The 25,073-nt window shown below is 37.1% G+C and overlaps 1 protein-coding gene across 1 annotated transcript in view; it reads left to right on the top strand.

The window, feature by feature from the left end:
• The first annotated feature begins 435 nt into the window (after positions 1-435).
• The window catches only part of LOC144664661 (adhesion G-protein coupled receptor D1-like), a 53,699-nt gene continuing 29,061 nt past the window's right edge, over positions 436-25,073 (top strand). Inside the window, exons 1-16 of the mRNA XM_078525837.1 lie at positions 436-623; positions 3,527-3,574; positions 14,281-14,403; positions 15,383-15,960; positions 17,446-17,505; positions 18,466-18,670; positions 18,980-19,087; positions 19,574-19,658; positions 20,188-20,278; positions 20,356-20,408; positions 20,859-20,985; positions 21,124-21,227; positions 21,799-21,901; positions 22,466-22,616; positions 22,876-22,957; positions 23,168-23,234. Of these exons, the coding sequence (XP_078381963.1) occupies positions 587-623; positions 3,527-3,574; positions 14,281-14,403; positions 15,383-15,960; positions 17,446-17,505; positions 18,466-18,670; positions 18,980-19,087; positions 19,574-19,658; positions 20,188-20,278; positions 20,356-20,408; positions 20,859-20,985; positions 21,124-21,227; positions 21,799-21,901; positions 22,466-22,616; positions 22,876-22,957; positions 23,168-23,234 (2,022 nt within the window). The 5' untranslated portion in view covers positions 436-586. The remainder of the gene's footprint in view (positions 624-3,526; positions 3,575-14,280; positions 14,404-15,382; positions 15,961-17,445; positions 17,506-18,465; positions 18,671-18,979; positions 19,088-19,573; positions 19,659-20,187; positions 20,279-20,355; positions 20,409-20,858; positions 20,986-21,123; positions 21,228-21,798; positions 21,902-22,465; positions 22,617-22,875; positions 22,958-23,167; positions 23,235-25,073) is intronic.

The raw sequence follows: 25,073 nt of genomic DNA, 5'->3' as shown, positions 1-25,073 counted from the left end.
GAAGGCGTAGCAACAATAGTAATTCTTTGATATACTTACCTCACATACCTACAGTAGCAATATCGTGTCCCTTTCCTAAACGTTTCGGTTCAATAACCCTCTGATAATATTAAGAATAATCAGCTGTAAGCCGCGTTTGTTACGGGTAGGTTTGTTTGTTTTTGGGTTTCTTCTTTGTTTGTTTGTTTGTTTGTTTGTTTTTCACCCCTACCATCCACCCCCTTTCCCATTAAATAAGGATTCGGAGGGAGACTACTACCTCTCAAAGTAAGCTGTTTTCATCTGTCTGTCTTGTGTGATAATTAATTATACTAACTAAACCGAAAGCACGTTACACAAAGGAGTTATGTAACATGATATCCATATGTCAGGAGAGCTGCATAATTTATTGCGCATTTCAAACTACCAGCTTTCGTTTAGACATCTGGACCATCTGAACCGGACAAAGGAAGTCGCACAAACTTCCACAGTATATTTTATTTGGCGGATTTTCATAAAGCTTTGGAATCAGAATGATTCTTCACGTTGGTCTCGGTAAATGATGTGCGAAGAATCTTCATCCTGAAACACGAAAAACAACTTTAACATGGCGGCCAAAACTTTTTATGCAATAGTTGTTTTGCGTGAGTATGACCGTCATTGTATTTTTATTGCAAACAACTGTACATGTGTTGTCAATATGAAAGCCATTTTTTTCTACATAGAGTTATTTTTTTTAGGATTGTTTCGTTGTTCGAGACCGACACCCTTGAACAAGGCAAAACCATCATCAGTAAATTAAAACTGTTTTAATTCGGCTCTCGATTTAATATACGAGGCAACATCAATTTATAAAAAAAAAAATATTCCTTATGTTTACGAATATAATTAAAAATATTTTTTATTAAATGTCTTTTAAATTTTTTCATACTTTATTCAATATTCAGAGTTGATATTTCTCGTCATACTTTCCTTTTTGTTTTCAAAGGTGTTATTTTTGTAATTCGACGTGAAACTGATCATGAAGCATTTATGCTAATGAGCTAATAAATGTTAGAAAAGATTCGCCTATAGCTGCTAAGCTCTTACGGTTTTTCGCGAGCTATTGACACCATTTTTTTTTTTTAAAGAAACGATTAAATAAAATCAGCACGGTATATAATATATATGTAAACACAAAGCTACGTTAAGTAAAGTTATACAATATTTCTTCCAAATGGTGTGGCTTTTTAACCGGGAGTTATCATGGTGCCTTATCGTGACAGATGTTCCTGCAAAAACTTTTTGCCCTGAATAAAAAGAATTAATTTCTGTTGCATTTTGTTGCAACATTTAACAGGTTAATTTTCGCAATAATTTGCTCAGACCAAAAAACGTCATCTGCTTTTTCGTGCATTTTAATTATTAACTTTAAGTCGTCGGCGAAATATTATATCCTGTTTTGATACCTGTCTGTAGGTAGACATAAATATCGAATTAAGAAAACAACCCCGCTTAAGGGTCGTGGGTCGTGGGTGGTGGGTGGTGGGTCGTGGGTCGTGGGTCGTGGGTCGTGGGTCGTGGGTCGTGGGTCGTGGGTCGTGGGTCGTGGGTCGTGGGTCGTGGGTCGTGGGTCGTGGGTCGTGGGTCGTGGGTCGGTCGTGCGTTTTGGGTCAAGGCAAGTTCAACCCATATTGAACGATTTCATGTAGGTAGCTTGGTGGTTCTTCATTCCATATCGATTAAATGATCATGTTATTCATTTATTTGTTTTTCCAATTTTATCAGGGAAGTCACGCTAGCCAATATATTTAATAATTTTTAAAGATTCGTGGCTTTTCTTGGTCATTTCAAGTGAAAAAGTTACAACGTCTCAAGTCTTTTTTTTTAACTTTAAGGGATTTCTACAGAACACTAAATGGAATTTTTTCATGTGTATGCCCAACTTTTTATTCCCTTTAATTGAAAAAAAGTGTTCTTTTTCCGTTGATCGCTACTTACCAGTGATCCAATTAGTGGCGTGGGAACGCTCAAGTATGATTGGTTAAAAATAGGTGAAATGTACATGTTTGCTGAAAGCATTTGCGGAAGCATTATCAAAACTTGCACTGTCTGGGACTATAGCGAAAGGAATTATTTATATTCTTGAAATGACTTAATAATTGTACGCCGGTTTTAAGTACTAGATATTTTGTTTCACAAGGTCAAATCGATGTTGTTGTTTCAGAATCCGAACTTGCAGGTTTGTCGTCGACCGCGGTCAAACGACAGAAATATGCCAAAAACAAGACAAGTACTTCAAAGATAAGGTTTTGATTTTCACAATTTAAAGTTTCATACATTACCGGTATCGTGACAATTTACGAAGCTTTTTGGGGCTTTATTAAAAAATGTTTGAAAATGGTGATATGTGGACTTCTCTGCGCCATTTTTTCAAAGCACTTTGGTTCAGATGTAAAACATTAAAAAGTAAAAACACTCTTATACCTGGAAAAACGGGAATGTTCAGGAAAGCGTCACTCTCGCGTGACTAAGTTATCGTGACGTGTTTTAGGTCAAAGTTAAAATGAGTGACAGATGTCAAACGAAAGGTGTCAAGGATTCGCGAGCAGTAGTTGTTGTACACTGTTGTATGTTGTACAATTAAAATTTGTGGAAGTATGTTTATTTACACTCAGCAGCTATTTTTTGCTCATACTAACACATCAGATATGAACTAAATTCCCCGAAATAGGAAGAAAAGCTGCCTATAAAGACGTTTGAATGCGGTGAGGGTGCGTCGAGATTTGACCTTACGTTATCAATTGAAGCTTGAGGCTGCAGATGCACTATCGAAGGTTGCGTTTAAAGAGATTAAAGGGAAATCAAAACTTGCAATGTCAAGCACTGTAGCGAAATGAACGTTTCATTCTGTTGAACTGACTAAAGTTATATTTTAGACCATTATTTTAAAATAAAAATGTTCATATTATTTGTGCATATATCCTGCGAAACCAAGAAACAAGAAACCCAGTGGAAATATTTCGACACTAGTTTGCCACTGATCCACACACTGGTCCCTGATTAAGATTTTACACAGATGACGACGGCCGGCCACGACCCACGACCCACGACCCACGACCCACGACCCACGACCCACGACCCACGACCCACGACCCACGACCCACGACCCACGACCCACGACGCACGCCAATTAGACAATCTCGAAATTGTCATCGATATACTCATTAGTAAGGACATCAAAGATACGGCAATAAAGTCCACTAGTTTCATGTGAATTTTACGGGTGGTCTATAAACATTCATGGCCATATAATAAACATTGCATGTTTACTTGAAAACAAAATATACACCGGGAGTGAGGTTCTTTGCTCTCATGCATGTATGAAATCTTTATTTAGAACTTAACATGTACAAAACATTCTTAGCAGAACGTTATAAATTAAACTGGGAGGAAATGTTTTTGTTTTTTTTTTGCACTAACAGATAACAAAGACTTTTTTTCTTTTGGAATGTATCGCAAGTTCAATTACTTTAGCGGTCAATGATTGTTAATATTTCTCTCACAGTTATCCAGCTGAACCCTGATGGACTACGTGCCCAGGCCGATTCCCACGGTAAGTTTTGGTCGTTAATTGTTCTACTTTAATAAAAAATAAAAATAATTCATTTGCCGTGACAGAGACACCGGGTAAATCTATTCCCGACGTCGCTAGTTCAAGTACGGAATGAAGGATGTACACGGTTTTTTTTGGTACTGATGCTAATTCATTTACATACTTTTTTTTCTGTAATTATATAAACACGTTTCTTATTAACAAGTAGACTTCTTCCCCATGTTTTCTATAAGCGAATAATCAAAGTGGCGCGGCCGAGTTGACTATCGCTCAAAGAAAACGAGGGCGAATTGTCTCACTGTTTTAATAGACGCTCTAAAGAATTACAGTCCAAACCCTGTGCTGTTATGTATTTTTAAGCCCAAAGTCAAGAAAAAGTTTTAGTTTCAGAACAACGGAAGCACAATCGTGTTCATCGAATAGACAGCAGTGGGAGAGATAATAGCGGAGCTCCTCCGCGCGCCAGCGCGCCCGCGGAGCACCATGGGTAATGCGGGTACGAGATAATTTTTGTAAACCCAGGAGGCCGAAAAAATTTGGTGCGTACGCCGTGTCTACAGACTCTCGGGGAGGGGGAGGGGGAGGGGAGTCACAAGGCAGCCCAAGCCTCCTTTTAACCAGAAATGTGGGGTAAAGGGCTACTCCAGTACTACTCTTTGATGGTCAATTGACAGCTGTCAAAACAAGGTATCCGCTGACCAGTATCACATGACCATATCGCGGGCTCAGATGTAGAGCTCATGAGGTTGAATGGTTTTCGCCATTGAATCGCTGGTGCGCAAGTGCTTTCCGTTTTAGGGGGGAGAGTAACTTGGGGAAGTCCGCTGTTGGCTGTCGGCTCGTCTGGATTTGTAAGCTTCTAAGGAGCTTGTTGTGCATGGATTGATTTGCCAAATGTTCTGGTTCATATTTAAGCTTTCGGGAAACGGCAACGTGAACAGCAGGATTTTGAATATGGTTCAGAGTCAAAATTCAGGAAACAATCTCACAGCATGCCGATTTACCAAGAGTACGCATGAGTTCACTAAGCATGAAGACTCCGCGATCGGCACACGAAGGACTCAGTTTTAAAGACAGTTTATTACAGATAAATTATTTCTGTATATGACAACCATAGTTAGTAGAGGAGTAAAGATTGTGACCGATCCAAATGGATGTTAATCTTCTAAGCTTCTTGGTGAGTTTGAAGCCAAGACGTTCAAAGACAACATCCCTTTACGAAAACAAGGTAAGCTTATTAAGCTTATTAAGACTTATTGATGTTCATTTTTTTTAACAGTTTAGTAAAGTCTTTGCTATTTAGATTAACCACCATTCGATTTAATACGTCATTTTTAAACGAAGGTGGGTTCTAGCTCTCAGTCGTGTACCGGTATGTCAAGTGGTTAGTGAGCCTAGCCTTAGTGAAATTCGTTTTGTCTTAACATGAGTTGTATTCAAAGCATACCTTACTTCTGGTATTTCTTATCCGCTGTAATTTGTTTATTCTGTAGTTAAATCACCGAAGTAGGAAGAACACACAACTTCACGCCGGGCCAGCAGAGCGCTCGAAGCTGCATCCACGGAATAACTTTTTGCTGTTTTATCCGATAGAGCTCAAACTTTGCACAATGATAGAACTTTTTATCCCAAACAATCGTATGATTTTTGTTTTTTTAATTTAACGGATTTTGGCGGGAAAATGACGTCACAGTGCCTAAGTCAAATTTTCATTTCCCTGTTATGGCACAAAAAATACATGATTCTGAAAGAACTCATTGAGATAAAGTGAAATGCGAAAAAATTATTGAAAAAGCTCAATCCGCCTTGAAGATATAAGATTGGAAAGAGTACAGAACAAGTAGAGAACAAAATTTACATGCAAATTTGAAAGAATGTGGTCGAGTCAGACGCAATACAGGGAACATTGCTAGCTGAGAGTCTTAGCGAAATATAGTTTTCTCCAGCCTCTGTTATTTTTCACTGAGAACTTTGCGTAGTTTTTCTTATTTCAATTTTTATTATATGAATGCCATGAGTGAAAACGTTTTGTGAAAGTTTTGTATTTCTTATCTGATAACAGCCTTTCTCGGAATAAATTTATTAGTTTATTCATATTTTTTTTTATAACGTGCCGTATTTATTCTGTTAAACGCCTCCCTCGAATAAACGCCGCGTGTTAGAACAGAAGTAAGAGATAAATACCGAGAACGGAGGTATTAATCCATATACATGTATATGGATTAATACCGACGTTCGAGGTATTTATCTGACTTATTTTATGATATTATTCATGAGGGATCATTATATAAAGCCCGTTTCCAGCAGGACAAAAGCTGTCTAATTAGTGAAACCTCGGCTCCGACCGTAAACAACATATCTTTCTTTTGTTGTATTGTTGCCATTGTGAGGTTTTCTCAGAATGGCCTGATCGTGCGCTTTTCACGGTTTCGCGACTCATTGTGACTTGTCAAACTTATTTGAATAACACAGGACTGTTTTGATGTTTTGACGATTTGTTTTGTTCTGTGTGATATTCGCAAGGAGCGGGTTAGTGTGTTTTGTACGGCGTCCATAATGTACGAAGAAAAACCTCTAGAGAAACGGCAAGGACATTTTACGAAGAGTTGAACCAACGACAGGAACAAGGTCACTGAATTCCAGATAAGTTGTTAGGAAACGTTTAGGAATGTCATGTTTTCACGAATGAGACGCGCCTTGTTGTATTCAAACAGGATAGTCAAGCAGAAGGGATTTTTAACTGAGGCAATATGCGGCGACAAATTCAAGCGAGCTTTTCAAATTGCTTATGTCGATTCTGTTTTTCTTGAATTTTATATTTCCGAAATGAATTTATCAACAGAAGAAGGCTTATTAATTTTGAAAGACTTAAAATATCAGGAAAAGTAATCCTAAGAAATGTTTGGGCTGTTTATATGGTTTAATTTGTTTTGTATTTGGTTGCTTTAAAAACTTTATTGTTGGAAATGTGAAGTTTAGTTTGTCCAGAGAAGGGGTTTGATTTGGTCAGGAAGAGATTAGTCGTAGCCCAGAATATTTATGAGAGGTTTAACAAATTGTCCCACGTTTGAGGTATTTATTTGTATAAATCCCTGAAACGAGGGATTTATACAGATAAATCCTTGAAAGGAGGGATTTATACAGATAAATCCCTCATTAATAATCATAAATTTAATTCATAAGCCCCGCTCTTCCCTGCTACGTTATTAAGCCCTCCCCGGACTTTCAGTTAGTTAATATTCATCAGGGTTGTATGTTAAATAAAGGTTGTTGAATAACAAAAGAAAATGTGTCAATCATGAAATAAATATTAATAAATCCTGCTCTCGAATAAAGGCTGCATCATGATGCTGCAGCGTTCATTCAAATAATAGACTTGAGAAGCAAATGCAGTAATAATCAAGCTTCAGCAGGCCCAAAAAATCTTTTTTCTTGATTGTAACAAGGTTTTAAGATAATTATTATTTTTTTTAATTTAAATGTTCAGTTACCATACTATTGTTTACAAGAAATAAATTGAATTTTAAATAAACACCGCCTTCGTATAAACACAGCCCTCTAATAAACGCCGCACTCGAATCACGAAAAATTTAATAACGCCACGGCGTTTAATCGAATAAATACGGTACATAAAAGAATAGACCCTAAATGTTATGTGAAAGATCATGGCATTTTTTTTTTATGTTTTAACAACCAAAGTGATCCTGAAGTTATAATGTAGGATAAGGACTTGGAAAAAAATAATTCCAGGTTGCCCTGTGGTCAACAAACAGCTCTCAAATTTTGCTTGCCTAGGACAGCGCATTATTGTGTTTCTTAGTAAACTTGTCACTGTTTATTTTACATGTAGTCAACTTGCCTGGGCATTTTATCCTATTACGCAAAAGGCAGGAAAAATTAATTGCTTGAGAGAAAAATCTACTTGCCCCAGACAACCAGAGGACTTTTTTGAGCCCTGTGGCTGTGAGCGTTGCTTTCTTGAAGGTTGTGACTCGTACAATTCTTTAAGCCTTTCAAAGTTTTCCAACTTAAAACAGTGACTAAATCAGATATTTCTGCATTAATAATGTTTTTTCTACAAGAGTAGTAGAATTAGTTTTTGATCGTGAAAAAAAATAAGTTTAAAATGGGCCTGTCTGCGATGACTCGAGGATATAATAAAAAGTAAATAATACATGTACAACAAGTTTTTTTGAGGTCAATTCAGTGACAAGTATTTATTGAGGGTGTAAGATCAGTTTGAATTTATCATTTATTTTGGCAAATCTGTTGTCTTTATAAACCTTGCTATGTTAGGATTTCCATACCTTTTGCCAACCGTGGGGGAGGGGTATGTGGGCAAAGACCCAACAAGAGCTGCTACCTGATCCGAAAAAAATACCGGAATACTTGTAATGATTTTGTGGGAGAAGTGCAAATTGACCCATTGTGTTCGAATTCCTTTTGTTAATACCTAACCTTAATAGCTAATAACCTCAAGCCCTAACTTAACATAAATAAATATTGTCTTTTTGTGGTACTAGGCAAATGTAGAAATAGAACTTAAACTCAGCTGAAATTTTGCATGAACATAAAGACTTAGTAAACTTTTAGAGCTCCTTAGGCCAGAAAAGCCAGTTGGGCTTGTTGATGAGCAGACGTAGTGTTTTCTTATCTACATCCCTGATAAAAGTTTTGGGGAGAATATGTAAGCTTTCCTGAAATTAATCACAGTGCTTTTAACAGCAGCTGTCAGAGAGAAATAATTATAAGAGTCTTAAAAGACACATCATTTTGTAGGGAGCTCTTGAATTAAGCCCGTGTTTCACACCCAAAAACAGTCATCAAAGCCCCGTCATGTGCCGGGTCTCATTGATAGCACTATTAGTGTCTTCAGTAGGTCAAAAAAAGGTTATGCTGACACACTCACTCTGAAAGGATTTTTTGGTTCTGAACATATTCCCCTGGCCCAGGCAAAAATTGGAAAAATAACTCTTTTTATGTATCTGTATAATGTTCTGAATAAATTAATTTAAAAATATATATATATAATCATTGACCATCAACAAAATTGTATCTGTCTTTTTTTCCCTTTTTCAGGGTTAACACTAGTAGCAGAATTTCCACAGAGAGTTGCAGACACACAGAGAGATAAATGAACAATCAGAATATTATATTATTTCTTCATTGTATGTACAACTAATACTAATGTACTCTGTGTGAAATACAATTTATTTGGTCAGGTGTGATTTTAAAGTTAATGAAATATAGCCAGATAAGGTTCAATCATGTACGTATTTCTTAACGGATCTCTGATAACAGATAACACAATTTATTATTCAATAGATGCGCGCGCTGCCCATATATGGTCAAAATGTTAACGATATCTGTCATCCATACATAACAGATATTCTGCGATATTCGTAGGTTGCGAAGATTCGTCCGAAATCTTGTAAAGCGCTGCACAATTACAGTTTTTCTATGTGCAAAATGTGTTTCGTTGACAATTTGTTGAATAATAAAACAATTATCCTGCTCAATCTTGCGGAATATTGTCTGATTTTAGCCAACTCGGCCAATGGCCTCGTCGGCTAAGTATCAGGCGATATTCCGCGCGATTTCGCAGGACAATTGTTAAATAAAAATCATCCGGCTACCCAAACATTTGTGGAAGGCACGGTGGCCTAAATTATGGTTATTGTGCTGGAATCTAGATCGAACAGTCCGGGTTCGAGACCTGGACAGATAGATAGATAGTTTAATTGATATTTTTACATGACAGTCTAAATTTAATTGCGTTAAAATTTACAAAGAGATAAATTATTAAAAAAATATATATTATAACTATATTAAAATTTGCCATAGAGGGAAACAAGCTATGTTTAAAACGATTGGACAGGGCACTGCATTGTGTTCTTAGGCAAGACACTTAGCTCTCATAGTTCTTCTCTTCACCCAGGTGTATAAATGGGTATCAGCTAATTTATCCCCTGGGGGGTGACCCTGCGATGGACTAGCATCCCATCCAGGGGGAGTAGAAATACTCCTACATGTAGCCGCTTAATAATGCTTCAGAAACCGGGTTACGCTCCAGCCTGATGAGCCACTTGGCTCGACAGCAGGCTTTACCTACCCAAACATTTAATTTCCAGTGCCCACACTGCGAAGAACAGTAATCATGATAATGAGATACACAGTTCATCAATCTCTAAATTAATATCACATGTTGCAATACAATAATTAACTGATAAAATATGTGTTGTTCATAGGCAGATAGACTTCACCAAAACCAAACTCAGTCATTAAATAATAAAACACAGCTATTTTGTTTTGTGGGTGTGTTTCACAGATCAGTTATTTGTTGTAAAGCCTTCTGTTTCAGTAGAACTAATTATGCCATATTTTTTGCCCATGCTTGCATGGTTTTATATACAAGCAAATGTATGGTAAAAGTTTTGCCAACAATCATTACAGACTATACCTGAGTTTAGGACTAACAAACAGTATTTCTGCCTCTTCAGAATTTTTCTTAGTTTACATGCAATTAAGTAAAGTGAAACCCCTCAAGGACTAAGGGACTCATATAAAGGGAAAATGGTGTTATCATTTTTGGGGATCCTACTTGGCAGAATGATAAATGCCACTATTTTGCTTGCGGCTGGGTTTTACTCCGGTTTGCTAGCAGACAGCTGTTATTTTTGGTATCGGGAAATAATACTGTCACTGTTCCACCATTCCATCGAATAGGGCCACCCGTTTGGGGGGGGGGGGGGGGAACAAGCTACATGCAAAACTTTCCAGTGAATGTATGCTATGTAAAGCTATAATATACCAGCTATGGTGGGTGTATGGATATTTTCTAGAGCAACACTTTCTTTGTTCTAGTTTATCTTTGAGAGTTTATACTAGTTTATCTTTGGGAGGTTATACACAAACTGCTAGATGATCATCCTCATTTGATTGATCAACTATTTGTACTTTTATTTGGTGCTGTTGTTCAAGGCGAAAAAGGATACATAATATATAAAGAAAATAACATGAATAAAAAATCATTCTAAAAAAGATGTAAAGGGCATATAACCGGGGAGCTCCGCTTTTAGGCTTGCCTAAATCTATATATTAAGATTTTCGGATTTACAATAGAACACGGCTAAGCGTCTACTTATTTTTTAAACATCATGGTCGACTTCTATACAGAGACTATGGACGCCATTAAGAGACAATTAAATTAAGATGATGATTTTAAAGAACGTATTGCATTTTTTTATCCCCAGATACACGAGAAATACACCGATGTTAAAGATAAACAACTATTGTGGGAATTAATTAAAATGGAATTACGAATGAAAACAATTAAATATTCCAAAGAAAAAAGATTGGAACTTAGAAAAAAGGGATCAACACTTCAAAAAGAAATACAAGACCTTGACTATAAAATTTGTAATACGGATTTTGAAACTTTAGATCGAAACATTTTTGTGGAGTATGAGGCCGCCAAAGAAGAATTGAAAAAGATATATGAACACAAAGGGAAAGAGGCTATCTTTAGATCTAAAGTGAAATGGTTGGAACAGGGAGAAAAACCCACAAAATACTTTTTTAACTTGGAAAAGACGAATTATGAAAAAAAGCTTATACGCGAGGTGAAATTAGAGAATGGGGATAAAACAACACAACCAAAACAGATTGAGAAAGAACTGGAAAAATTTTATAGTAATATGTACACATCCAAAAACAATCTTAATATTGAACCTCTAGGTGAAAATAAGAGTTTTGAGTCTTTTGTTGAAGGTATTGAAATCCCTCAACTGAATGCTGAGGAACGAGATTCACTAGAATATGATTTTACATTTGAGGAATTAAAAGAGGCGCTGGGCTCTTTCTCGGACAACAAAACCCCTGGTGAGGATGGATTCACAAAGGAATTTTATGAGTCTTTCTATGATCTCATTTGGAGAGATCTGCTGAATTCTTATAATGCAGCTTTTCAAAGCGGGTCCCTATGTATTTCTCAAAGGAGGGGAATAATAACGTTAATACCAAAAGCTGATGGGGATCTGTCTGAACTTTCCAACTGGCGTCCAATATCTTTACTTAATATCGATTATAAAATTCTGACTAAAGCTTTGGCAAAAAGAATAGAACAATTCCTACCAAAATTAATTAATTCAGATCAAACCGGATTTGTTAAGGGAAGGTACATAGGCCAGAACATAAGACTTTTAAGTGATGTAATGGAATATCTAAATGCTAACAAGACCTCGGGACTCCTTCTTTTTATAGATTTTGAGAAGGCCTTTGATAGCCTTGAATGGGATTTTATTGTTAAAGCCCTGAACGTTTTCAATTTTGGCCCAAATGTTAAAAGGTGGATTTCAATTTTTTATAACGGTGTGCAAAGCGCAGTAATAAATGGTGGATTTTTGACCAATTATTTTAATATATCTAGAGGAGTTCGTCAAGGTTGTCCGCTAAGTCCTCTTTTATTCATCCTTGCTGCGGAACTGCTAGCAGCAAAGATACGCCAAGAACCAAACTGCAGGGGCCTGTCCCTCCCAGATGACCAGGAGGTCAAAATATCACAGTTTGCTGACGACACTACTATAATAACGAAAAGTGTTGAATCTCTCAAACCCTATTTACAGATCTTGGATTGTTTTGGAATCATCTCTGGATTAAAATTAAATAAGAAGAAAACTAAAGCTATGTGGATCGGTTCTATGAAAGACAGCAATTTGAAAGTACTTGACTTTAAAACAACTAAAGAACCTATTAAAGTTCTTGGAATCCATCTATCCTACAACAAAAACAAATGTACTGAGGAAAACTTTTATGTCAAGATCAACAAAATGAAGACAAAATTAAATTTATGGCTTTCAAGAGACCTCACGATATATGGTAAGTCTTTATTGGCGAAAGCTTTAGGTATATCACAGCTAGTGTACGCAGCATCGATGCTGACCGTTCCAGAATCGGTTATCAAGACTGTACAAGAGAATCTGTTCGCATTTCTATGGAAAAACAGGAAAGACAAAATAAAAAGATTGGTTATGTATCAACCAATAGCAAAAGGAGGAATCAATTTTGTTAATTTTTGCACGGTCGTTAAATCTTTACGCTTGGCTTGGATTGGTAGATTACTAGGCGAGTCTGACGATAAATGGAAGGTAATCCCCAATTACTACCTTCGAAATTATGGTGGTTTATTATTTCTCCTTAAATGCAATTATGATGTAAAATCCTTGAAAACAGGTCTACCCCTCTTTTATCGAGAACTTCTTCAGTATTTTCAGGATCTCAAAAATACAACAAACATCTTTCCAAATGGCGAACTCATTCTTTGGAATAACAATTTGATAACTATAGACAATGCAACCCTGTTTTGGAAATCATGGTTTGAACGCGGAATCGTGTCAGTAAAGGATGTGTTAAACTCTGAGGGCAAATTTTTATCGTACGAAGAGTTTAGCAACAAATTTAACATCACCACAAATTATTTGCACTACTTTCAGCTAATTTCAGCCATTCCATCGGAGTTGAAAAGGAGAGCAGCTCAAACTTCTATACCTGCAGCTGATCTTTCCTCGACCTCCGCATCCATTCTTTCAAACAAAACTTCAATTAATCTGGCTGAAGCACGTTGCAAAAATTATTACCAATTGTTCAATAACCATGATCCTATTGTCCCGAGTGGTGTAAAAAAGTGGCAGAGTAAATTCCCTGAAAAACTTGGTGAATGGACTAGAAGTTTTCAAGATATATATCGCTTCACAAAGGACAATAAACTTCGTCAATTTTGTTTTCGTTTTCTGCATAGAACAATTGTAACGAAGAAAGAACTCAAACTATATCACCTAGCCGAAGACGATAAATGTATATATTGTTTTAATGCGGATTCAATAGAACATACGTTTATCGACTGCAAGGAATCTGTAAAACTTTATTTACAAATTATATCATGGTTCAATCATCGTCAAGGTACTGAGGTAACACTCTCAAAAGAGCAAATTGCTTTTCATGACACAGGTCACGCGACTAATGTGCTTTCGGAACCCATAAAACGCAGGCTAGATTTGCTCATCATCTTGGTCAAATACTATATCTATTCTTCAAAATATCTTCAGAAAGAAATGTCTCTAGATGAACTCGCCAATAAACTAATGGTACATTGGAAACTAGAAAGATGTGCTCAAACGTAAAGCTGTTTTAAATAATAATAATAATAATAATAATACAAGGTCACTGTAGCGAATTTATTTAAAAAAAAAAATTGCTCTCAATAACGAAGTGTATTTAAAAAAAAAAAAAAAAACCGTAATACTATAAGTTAATGCATGGACTCTTTTTTGTACTTTTGTCGTGTTTTTTTTTTTTAGCATGTAAAAGAAAAGTAACATTGTATAACATTGTATAATCTCCAATAGTGTATTTAATTGTAAGTAATGTACGTGTTTTTAAGTGTATCAATAAAGTGTGTTTATCTTCCAAAAAAAAAAAAAAAAAAAAAAAAATATAACCGGGGAGCTCCGCTTTTAGGCTTGCCTAAATCTATATATTAAGATTTTCGGATTTACAATAGAACACGGCTAAGCGTCTACTTATTTTTTAAACATCATGGTCGACTTCTATACAGAGACTATGGACGCCATTAAGAGAAAACTAAAATGCTCTGTTGTATACACTACTTGTTTGTAGCAAAACAAACATATTACTTTTTTTATTCTCAGGTGGCTTGCCCTGCCATGGGTGTATAAGTAGTTGTAAAGGAAGTAACAACTCAAATACGTGGGATTGTTACAAAAGCGGTTGCGAAGAGTGTTTACAGCGATGTAACATTCACAACTGCGAAGGTAAATAGTTTATGAAGCTAAAAGTGACAAGCGGAATTACCACTCGCAAGTTTTTATTAGTTATAGTAATTTTCTTTGGCCGGGCCAAATGATCAAATGCACTTAATTATAAATTATTGTTATCTAAACCAAGTTCTTAAAATATAGTCTACTGGCATGTGTAGAGTTATTAAGCAACCAGATAACTCATGCCTTGCAATCTCGATAAAGAAAGGAGTACGACACGTTCCTGTGGCTGCTCACTTTTAATACCCAAATTTTGGTGCATCAACTTGACAAAAATGGTTTCCATGGGACGTCAACTCACTTGAGCAAAAATTTTAAATACCAAAATGTTTCCTTATTAATGCTCGGCAAGAGCTAGGGAAAGTCACAAGTCGTTTGATTAATTTTGAAGTAACATAACCTTACCGTGCGAGCACTATTCTCACTGCATACATAATTAGCCCGTTACGCGGGAATGGCTTAAGTTCGTTAAATTCCGGCGTGTTGCTCCTGCGCACTAGTAGCATGATGCATTGCGACCTTCGCTTCAAATATCACAGTTTCAGTCACCTCGTGGCCAGTTCAACGGAGTTCGGTGAAGTGACTGTAAAAGTTTCGCCCCTCCCACCTCCCCTGGTGGCGGTCGATCACTGCTGCATCCTACATTCTACACGCCAATTGCCCTGGCAGTCGCGGGTATCCTCCCATAACTTAGCTTCCCGTGTCAGGGCAATTGTGTACAGTGAGAATGTTTTACTATTATTGTTATTGTTTTTTTTTTTAATTTTTAATTAGCCATAAAAAGACAGTGTCCCTTCCTTTAATACGCACGCGTAACACGGCTGACAACACATGAAACGTTTTCGTTATTTTACAGTTTTTATGCTTCCCTTCTTATATCAAAATTTAAAATACCCATATATAAAGATTTTTCTCATATTTAGCTAATTTTATATTTTTAATACTTTGCCCTTCCAATGTTTATTGAAAACAGCCATACCATCAGTAGCAGTATCGATACGCACAGTATCGTTACCAGCATTACAATCAGTTTCAAAGGCAGCATTATCATCATCTGCATCAGCATCATTGACTTTATCGATATCACCATCATCGTCACAACCACCACCACCACCACCGTCATCACTGTTACCATATCAACCACCATCACCAACATTATTATCATCTCCATTTTCACTATTTCCATCACCATCACCATCATCACGACCACTAACATTGCCATCGCCGTCACTATCACCATCACAGTCATCGTTGTCATCACCACCACCTTCACCATCACCATTAGAGCCATCAGCACCACCATCATCAATATCGTCACCATCATCATCAGCGGCAGCAGCATCAGCAACACCACCACCACCATCACGACCACTAACATTGCCATCGCCGTCACTATCACCATCACAGTCATCGTTGTCATCACCACCACCTTCACCATCACCATTAGAGCTATCAGCACCACCATCATCAATATCGTCACCATCATCATCAGCGGCAGCAGTATCAACAACACCACCATCATCATCATCATCATCAACGACAGAGGAATTGGTATGTACTTACGATATAAAAAAATTAACGTAGCGTTATTACCGTAGCGTAAGGGCCCATTTCAGTACGGATTTGAGCCAAGGGAGATTACTCAGTTTGCTATAGTTTAAAAACATAACTCTGGTTATATTATTTTGACAAAATGTGAATAAAAAAAAAAAAACGTTTTAAGTGCAAGTGTTGGTCAGTTGGTGACGTAATCAGGACACTAAATGTGGCGTTACTCAAGGACGGTGCCTCCTATTGCTACTGCGCACTTGTTCTGCGCCTCGCGCAATGCATCGGTCACACTGGGCGCGCGCGCTTTTAATTAATTTGCTCGCTCAAAATGACGAATTCAACTACGCGAACAAGCGCGCGACTAAAAATCAAGAAAGTTTTCTCTGCGACGAAATCCAGTTAATGGACATATCCTAAGCCAGGAACAGTGGAAAAGCAACATATCAGTAACCATTGGCCGCTAACCACTGGAAATGGTTCACATTAACAGTTAAAAACAAATCGCTAAGCGCTAAAACGTTACCTGCAAACTGCTAACCGTGACAAATGGCGTAGTGCATGCGCGAGATGCAAATATTCAACTCGCTAGGGAGGGAATAGGAAAAATGTAACAGACCCCAAAAGCGATTTCATAGAACCTGAAAACAACTGGTATAACTTTTTAAAACGCGTAGTGACCCCTATCTTTTATTTTATAAAATGTAAGTGGTAAGTATATAGAGCACATGTTTAATTTTTCATTAAGTGAAAAAAAATTAGGCCGATTTTCTGGCCGTGCAAGTGAGAGCTGCTAGAGTCAAAAATGGCTCAAACGCAATTATTTTGTTAATAAAAACGTTCCGCAGTTCCGAAGACATTATTTGCTAGTTATTGTAAAGATTGTTATATTTAATTTTGATTTTGTTCATGAAAAACTAATTTCAAATGGAATTTGCAAGGAAATTGTATTTAGTTTTACTTTATTTTAAAATGCCACGTCAGCATTTTTTTCCAGATTTCAAAGCTAATTATCTCGAAAATTTGCCTGGCTGCCCCCAATTTTCATTTTCAATTTCAGTAGCCCTTGGTAACATCTACATTTCTTGCATAGTCATCGGTCGGGCAAAAACGCTTTGTTATTAGTAGGCACCGTCCTTAAACCGGAAAATACAACCTTAAAACGTAACTTAACCTTTAAACGTAACTTTAAAACGTAATGCGAATATTTAAACGAAGCCTAAGACTAGACTTTGAAGGCTAAATCGAGGTTTAGACGATGACTACATAAGCCATGGCTAACCGGAGTCTAAATTGCATTATTTGAACGCCAATGAGATGGATGTTATGAAGAAAACTGGGAGGAGTTTCATCTCGCAGTCGCTTGTGGGATAGTTACTTGGGCAAAACAAAGAAGCCATTTTTTCCAGTAACGGTCCCACAAGCGACTGCGATGTGACTCGCCCTAGTTTGTTTTCGTTTTTAAAATGGCGATTGTTTTTATTCTAGGCGATAAAGTTTATTTCTACGTTGAACAAAACAGATGTTCAGCAAGCCAATTCCTTACAGGTATCTTAAAGATGAATTACAGTCCGTCGCGCATCTGGCTGCTGTTGGGCCTCACCGCCCGCCCGCCCGCGCCGCCGGCCGCGCCCCGCCCCGGCTGGCGCGTGCACTCCGCTCCGGGTCGCGCCGCCCCGTCCCGTCGGCTCAGCCCTCTTATTAAAACCATAATGCTAAGCAAACGAAAATATGACGCTAAATGACGACAATCGCTGCCAACTGTAGGTAAACAAGTGATTCAGTATCTGATAGAACTACATTTACCAGCATCCCTTTTTATTGCCATTATCTTACTCAGGGCAGTTTAGATATCCTTTTGTCACGGAATCAGGGTTATGTTAAGTTATGAAACCCAGTCCCTTTCACGTTTGATTTACACTGATCCATTGTTCTTATTTGATGATCATTAGACCATCCAAGGAGAAGCCTGAAAGGTTAAAATGGAAAATGAGGTTTACTTTCTTTCACTGGGAAAATGGGATTTGATTCACTTGGATTGTGTATCAAAAACACAAAAAGACTGAGACTGGAATACTGGCATAAAAATAGGATGGGAAATATAATTTGGGAAAAGTTTGAGCTGGGATTTGGGATTCAGAGCCCCTATTAGGCGCTCGGTTGTTCGTTTTCACCGTGTTGACTATTTGGCAAATTTCTCCTTTCTGGTCCCTCCATCTGGATACTTGGATGGAACTAAGTCTTCTCTTCTCTGCCTGGCATTGTCTTTGGTTGCTGGCTTGTTTCTGCTCGTTTCTTTTCTTGTCCATCTGGTTGTCTCCGTTCCCTCCCTCTTTTTCCTTCTCTGTTCTGTCTTTTTTCTCCTGTCTTTGTTTCTCTTCTTTCCTTCGCTCTTGCTGTTCCTGCTTGTTCTTCCTGCTGGTGTGTTCGCGCAATGAGCGTCGTGACCTGGCTCTCACATAAAACTTTTAAATCTAACAGTTTAGAATATTTATATTCTGTTTTCAGGATGTTGTGAATTTGTTAGAAAACACCATAGAACTTTATAAAAACAAATCTATCCATGAAGTCCAGATGAACACAACATCAAAGGAGGAACTGAAAGCATTTGTCTTTAAAACGGCATTTGCCTTTGAGAGGTTTGCACTTAAGTATGGTCAATACCACCTCAGTGACTCTGTGCCTATGATCAACAACGTTCACAGTAAACTTGGTGAGTTGAAATCCAATTTTCATTTCTGTTAAAATTTTGTGTTTAAATGAAACAAATTTGTGTTCAGTCAACTCACTCTTAACAGACACCTCTATTAGACGGACACCTGAAGTGGTCCGACCCCTGCCGTTTTCAGTCATTTTACTGTAACTTAACTCCCTACAAGAAAGACACCTCTATAATACGGACAGTTGGAGCCGGTCCCGAAGGTGACCGTTTTAGAGGATGTTGACTGTATTTCCATATCTGTCGATAATAATTTTATTTACAATTCTAACTCTTCTAATATCTCTCCTTCTTTTTCCACAGTTTTGCGTATTGAGCGAGTTTTTCGCCGAAATGCGAGTGATTTCCATCTCGAAGGATCAGAACACCAGAATATTATCAACATACCTTCTAACAATTTCGACAACAACGGTTTGTGTTCACGTTTTTTCTTTGAGTAATGTTTTTAGCAACTCTAAAAGGCAGCAAACTTAAATTTTGTTTTAGCTACGTTACGCAACAAAGAGGATTTAGAGGTCCAATTATCGCGGAACGAAAAAGAAAAGCGTTTGTTTGTTTTTCTTTGTTATACGCATAACAGAAAAAAATCCGAAAACCTTTCATAGAAAATGGTAATTCTTTTACACCCCTACAGTAGACAATTTGCGTCCTTTTTCAATCCATTTTCGTGAGTAAGCCCTTAAAATGTTTAGCGAATGACAGCCGTTAGCTGTCTGTTTGCGGTATTGAAGGGCCCTTTTAAACATTCCTATTTGAAAGTGTTCTCCATACCCTTTTCTGCACTTCATCTCAATACGGAGAAAGGTATACCATTCCGGCGGAGCCTCGCCTAACTCGCCTAACCCCGAGATGTGTCATAACATTTTTATAATTCTTTGATATTTTCATTTCATCTAGGTTCAGTGCTACTGGGTATAGTCTACACTGATATACACGAATTACTAGAAGCAAGTCAGTTCAATAGCAAGGCTAGAACAACCAGGTAATAAAAAATCAATGTCGGAAAGTTATTTTTGGTTATTCTCGGTTTATATTTTGCTATTTCTGTGTTCTATCTGCAAAATTATCTTGCATATGGCAATTGCATGGTGGTTGCAAAAAGTCAATGCATTCGATAGATGAGCATATGCATGCCCAAGACTCAAATCTAGCCGCATTTTAGAAACAAACGACTTGAGACGGAATCCTGCATCACTTTAATAGCTCTATCTTCATTCGTTCTTGTTTAACCTGAGCATCTATTTTTATTACGCCTTTGGGCATTTCTTCTGTTCTTTGTCTATTGTTTTGTTTGGCCAATGCTAAAGACCCTAGAAAATGGTGCAGCTTGCCTTTCCTCCACCCCCTTCCCCTCCACCCTCGCTTCCCGTGCCCGATTTCTCAGTCAGTAATGAAGAGCCTATTATTTTCTCTCGCATTTAAGGTCGGACTGTGTGTTTTTATGACTATTTGCTCCTTAACTGTAGGCAGGTCTCGAAAGGTAACTAGATTTTCTATTCATTATTTATAAGGCAACTCGACACCGTAATTATGGCAGCTACAATGGATCCCAAGCCTAAACAGTTGCTACAAAATGTTGCACTGAAGTTCAGGAACCTTAAGGTAAAAGAACAAAATAATAAGCAATAAATTATGTTTGCCAATTAATCTATTCTAAAAGTCAATATATCTTTTTTCAGGCTGTTGACGAAACGAGGTACTGTGTGTTCTGGAACGGCTACAGCGAAAAAAAGTGAGCATCAACCGAAAGGAATGATTTACTATGCTTTATATGCAATTTTCTGCGGAAAACAGCATATTATAAGATGCAAGTAGAATCAACCCTTACACTGGTAGAGCTAAAAATTAGAAATATTCTATCGAATGTACTTACAACTTTTTATAGCGAAAATCATTAATATTCCTTCTTAAAAGACTTTCAGTTCTTGTCTTTAATATATTTCACCCATTTGCTTTCCTTCCCAATTTAGCCAAACGTTAAGCAGTGGGTTTTGTTTTTGTCATCGCCTTTTTAATTATACCTGAGACACACAAAAAAAATTGCTGTTCAGGTAAATCTTGTTTTAGAGCTAAATAATAGGGTCAGATGTAGATAGTACGGTAGTTTTTAAATGAAGAATGCTTTCAAGTATGATAAAATATTCTTGTGATATCATTTTTTTTAATCACTGCTTGTTTTCAGTCCTGACGGATGGTCAGCGGAAGGTTGCCATGCCATGAAGTCGGCCAGTAATTGGGATGAAACGGTGTGCAGCTGCAATCATATGACTCACTTTGCTGTTCTACTGGACTATGGCGATAACCTGGAGGTAATGTTAGCCACAGAAAAGAAATGAATACCATATCAAAAACATTGTTCAAAACATTTTTTATGTAGAAAAGGGTGATAATTAAAGCGTTATAAACTTACATTATTTGCTTTCTGACACTTATTTGTAAACTAATAGATCACTGAGAAGGATGAGAAGATATTGAGGATTGTAACTTACGTTGGATTAGCTCTCTCCATCATGGGATTAATTCTAACGACAATCTCGTACATTCATCTCACGTAAGTAATGAAATACATAGCTAAAGACAATTCAGATAATACTGATTATAAAACACGCAACCTGATTTGCTGTTTAGTTTAATTGAGACTGTGTAAACACATGAAATAAAGTACCGGATACGCTTTACATGATTCAAGAGTTCAAGTGGATACAGTGCTACAAATCGGAGCCTATACGCTACATGTTACGTAGCCTACGTAAACCCCAACAAAACGGCTACGCAGGTTACATGTCACGGTTCTTCCACCCACTTTTCCACCGAACTGCCACAAACACGCGTTATATTGGTGCACCATGTTCAACCATCTTGTACTTAGCTTCAAACTAATAATAAACAATATCAAAATTATGAAAAATAATCCCAATTCTAATTTGTTTGAATCTCTTCATATTTTGCCATTCAGTTTCTTGTTTTGATGTTACGTTCATTGTCTCGTTTGTTTTTTTTTTTCTATTCTTGGCTGGGTTTTTTTATATGATTGAAAAAATAACCTTATTTTGATTGGCTTAGAGCTGAAAATATAATACTGTTGTGTAAATGCACCAACATTTTTTTATGCTTTTCACCAGGGACGTTCATCAGCCTCTCTCTCAAATAAGAGTTAATCTTGCTGGATCTCTTGGAGCTGGACAAGTAATATTTCTCGCCGGAATCAATGCCACAGAAAATACGGTAAGGTGGTGCGACTTAGCTGTGGGTGTAACACAAATTCGAGCCCCTAGCCTTCTTTCCGAAATAATTACGAGCATAATAATTACTTTTAAAAATATTGTTTTTCAGGGTGAAATCATGAACACAATTACAGAAGTTTTGAAGGATATTGTGTCAACTCCTGGTCAGCCCTATCCATTGGTAGTGGATGGAATCTGCTGGAGTCGACTTAATTTACCTTTTTAATTAAAATCTCGTTTTAACTAAAGCAAGTACAGCCTAGCTTTCCAATTTTATGTGAATTTTTTAGGGGCAATTTGGTATATATGGTGTCATTAAAGGCACTTGATATTGCTATGGCAACCACGTTTTGACAAGTATATTTGAGCCAGTTTTTATAGTTTTTTGACCTCTTGGAAAAATCAAAAAAATAATTCCGATGTAATATAACATCATCGTCTCTTGTCAGGGTGCCTTAGGGCTGGCAAAATCACCCGGGTCGTAAAATATCATTTTGAAAAGCCCGGTCAGAAGCTGGAAGTAACAAATCATTAAAAATAAATTAATGTTCTCGATGATTCACAGGGAGCTTGTGTTGGAGTAGCGGCTCTTATGCAGTACTTTCTGATGGTAGCTTTCTGTTGGATGCTCGTTGAAGGAATTTATCTTTACCTGCTCGTAGTTAAAGTTTACAACATCAACAACAAGATGGCCATCTATTATGTCATGTCTTGGGGTAAGTTTTTTGATATGTTTTTTGAACGATTGTCACTTAATCCGAGTAGCTTTTTGCCTTTGACTCAGAACGAACATTCGCGCGAGACCACTTATTTAAAAATCTATTCAACTTAAAAGTTTAAATTCGTACAATTGAAACTCATTTTTGCACGAGGACTTGGTTTTTAATGAAGGCCGTAATGGGAAATCGGATGAGACCATTCCCACTAAGGCTGGCAGCATGCTATGGAGACATTTTTTTTTCTTTTTCACTCCAGGTTTTCCTGTTGTCATGGTTACTATTTCGCTGAGTATCGCTGCAGGCAAGGAAGGAATCAAGAGTTACGTCAACGATAAATAGTAAGAAATGCAATCTGTTTTCTGCTTGTTTGTTTCCTTGCTGGTTTCAACCCTTCCAGTCTATTGCATTCAGTTTGCAAGAAGATGTGGATTTACGTATCAAAACAAAATCGGTTTTCAATCGATTCTGTTTGTTTTCCTATCGCATCACTCAATAACATTTGTTATGAACGATATTGTTTTCATTTTGTTTTTTGTTTTTATTGCAAGCTGCTGGATGTCTTCGACTAACAATCTGATCTGGATATTTGTCGCGTTTGTGGTGCTAATGGAAATTGTAAGTGGCACGAACTGTTGTTTTCTCTTCTTCGAATTGTGTTGTGGTATACTTTATAGTTCTAATTCCAGTTAATTAATCTGATATTGATTTTTCAACGAAAAAGTTTACAGCATATACAATTGTTTATAAATTGTGTTTAATTGATCGCTCAACAATTTCGGTTCGATGTAGTAGTTGCTCGTTTTGTTTGTTGGTTGTTGTTGCAGCTGCTGTTGTTATTGATGTTGGGATGCCTAAGGGCATCCTGGTTGTTTTCAGGGTGCGTGTGTATTTCCCTTGGGATTGCGGATAATTGAATTAACAACCGAAATAACCAATGACAGCATCATATATTGGTCCCTTGGGTGTTGGGCGAACTGGTTTTGACAAGGTTGGGTTAAATTGTGAGGAATTGAGGAAAACAGGTTTTGATGCAGCAGACAAGGAAATTAGTCAAATGCATGAGCTCGAGGATAACTGGTTTTTCGAGGTGATTGATCGATTGTTTCTATTTTCGTGTTCAGCTGCGTGTAAACAAAAGCGCTTAAGTTGCTTTCAATAAACCCGGTAATAAGCGCCCGAACTAGCTAACATCTAAATTATTCAGTTACAACTGGACTCTCATTCCTCATATCGTTAGTGCGACTGGCGGAAATACGTTGACTATGCCAATACAGTATGACAAGCAAAACCGAATTCTTTTGGTATTTTTCCTCGTGAAAGCTAAAATTCCTTGCCGTTCCGTCAAATGTCTACACTCTGGGTGCGTTGCTAATTAAATCAGCTAAATCAGTTACACGCGGCTGACTTTTCCCAATAATATGTAATCAATACAGTACTGCATGTGTCTTAAAATTTAAACACAGTTCTATCAACAACAAAATATAAGTTTGACTTAAGTAACCTGTAGTAAAAAATACTCTTGAATCAAGACGTTTTTCGCCACTTTTGTGTCTTACGTGATGTCTGTTAAAATTTAATTAGCAATCAAGTAAACACACAAAGAGCTCGCTTTATATTTTTCGACAATACATCTCTTTACGGAACTTTAAAAGCATTGTAGTCGCCAAAAAATTTCAATATTTTTTGGGGTTACTGAAGATTATCCTTTCGATATTTGAAGAACATGAAAAAAAGAGTTTGTTCGCCTTCAGTACAACGTGTTGACATTGTGGTTACGAGCGTTCATCTGTTTGGATAGTAGACCATGCTGTGTAAATAGACTTTAGTTCACATCGAATCCAAAACAATAACGTTTCGTTCCTCAGGAAACCGACCAAAAACAGCAACGCGACGTTTCTCTCGAGCCTTATTTCAAAAGTAATTTTTTATAATGCACAGTTCTTTCTTTTAGAATGATTCTCGGAAACATCAAAGGAAAACATTTCTGCGGAATAGTTTGAATAATAATATCCAATATTACAAACTTACAAAATGCTTCCAAAGAAAAAATTCATTTTCCATTGGAGGAGGTTGCCACTCGCTCACCGGTCGCCATATATAAATATAGTTGACTACCAATTCCAAGAAATTTCTCCGAGTTTAAGTCTTTTGTCGATCTTATTTTTTTTTTCGCTCCTAGCGAGGAGTGCCGAGATTGAGACATGCACTTTACCCGAGGGACAATAAGAGCGAGGCTTATCAGGTTCTGCACCGTGGTATTCCCCTTTAGTGTGTTGTAAAGGCACCTTGAATTAATTAATTGAGATGTCGTTCATGTTTACGGTCCTTCAATGTTCTCAGTTTTAAATATCGCAGATCCTGAGCTATATCAGTGACGGGAACATAAAAAATACTAGAACGGAACTCTTTCGACCAATGAAGTCTACGGTTTATTATAAAGCATAAAAAATCTTT

This window comes from Oculina patagonica, chromosome 9 (assembly GCF_052425735.1).
Source record: "Oculina patagonica isolate OP01 chromosome 9, crgOcupat, whole genome shotgun sequence".
NCBI classification, from domain to species: Eukaryota; Metazoa; Cnidaria; class Anthozoa; order Scleractinia; family Oculinidae; genus Oculina; species Oculina patagonica.
Note: the sequence above shows the minus strand (reverse complement) of the source record. Positions and strands in the feature narration are given on the sequence as shown.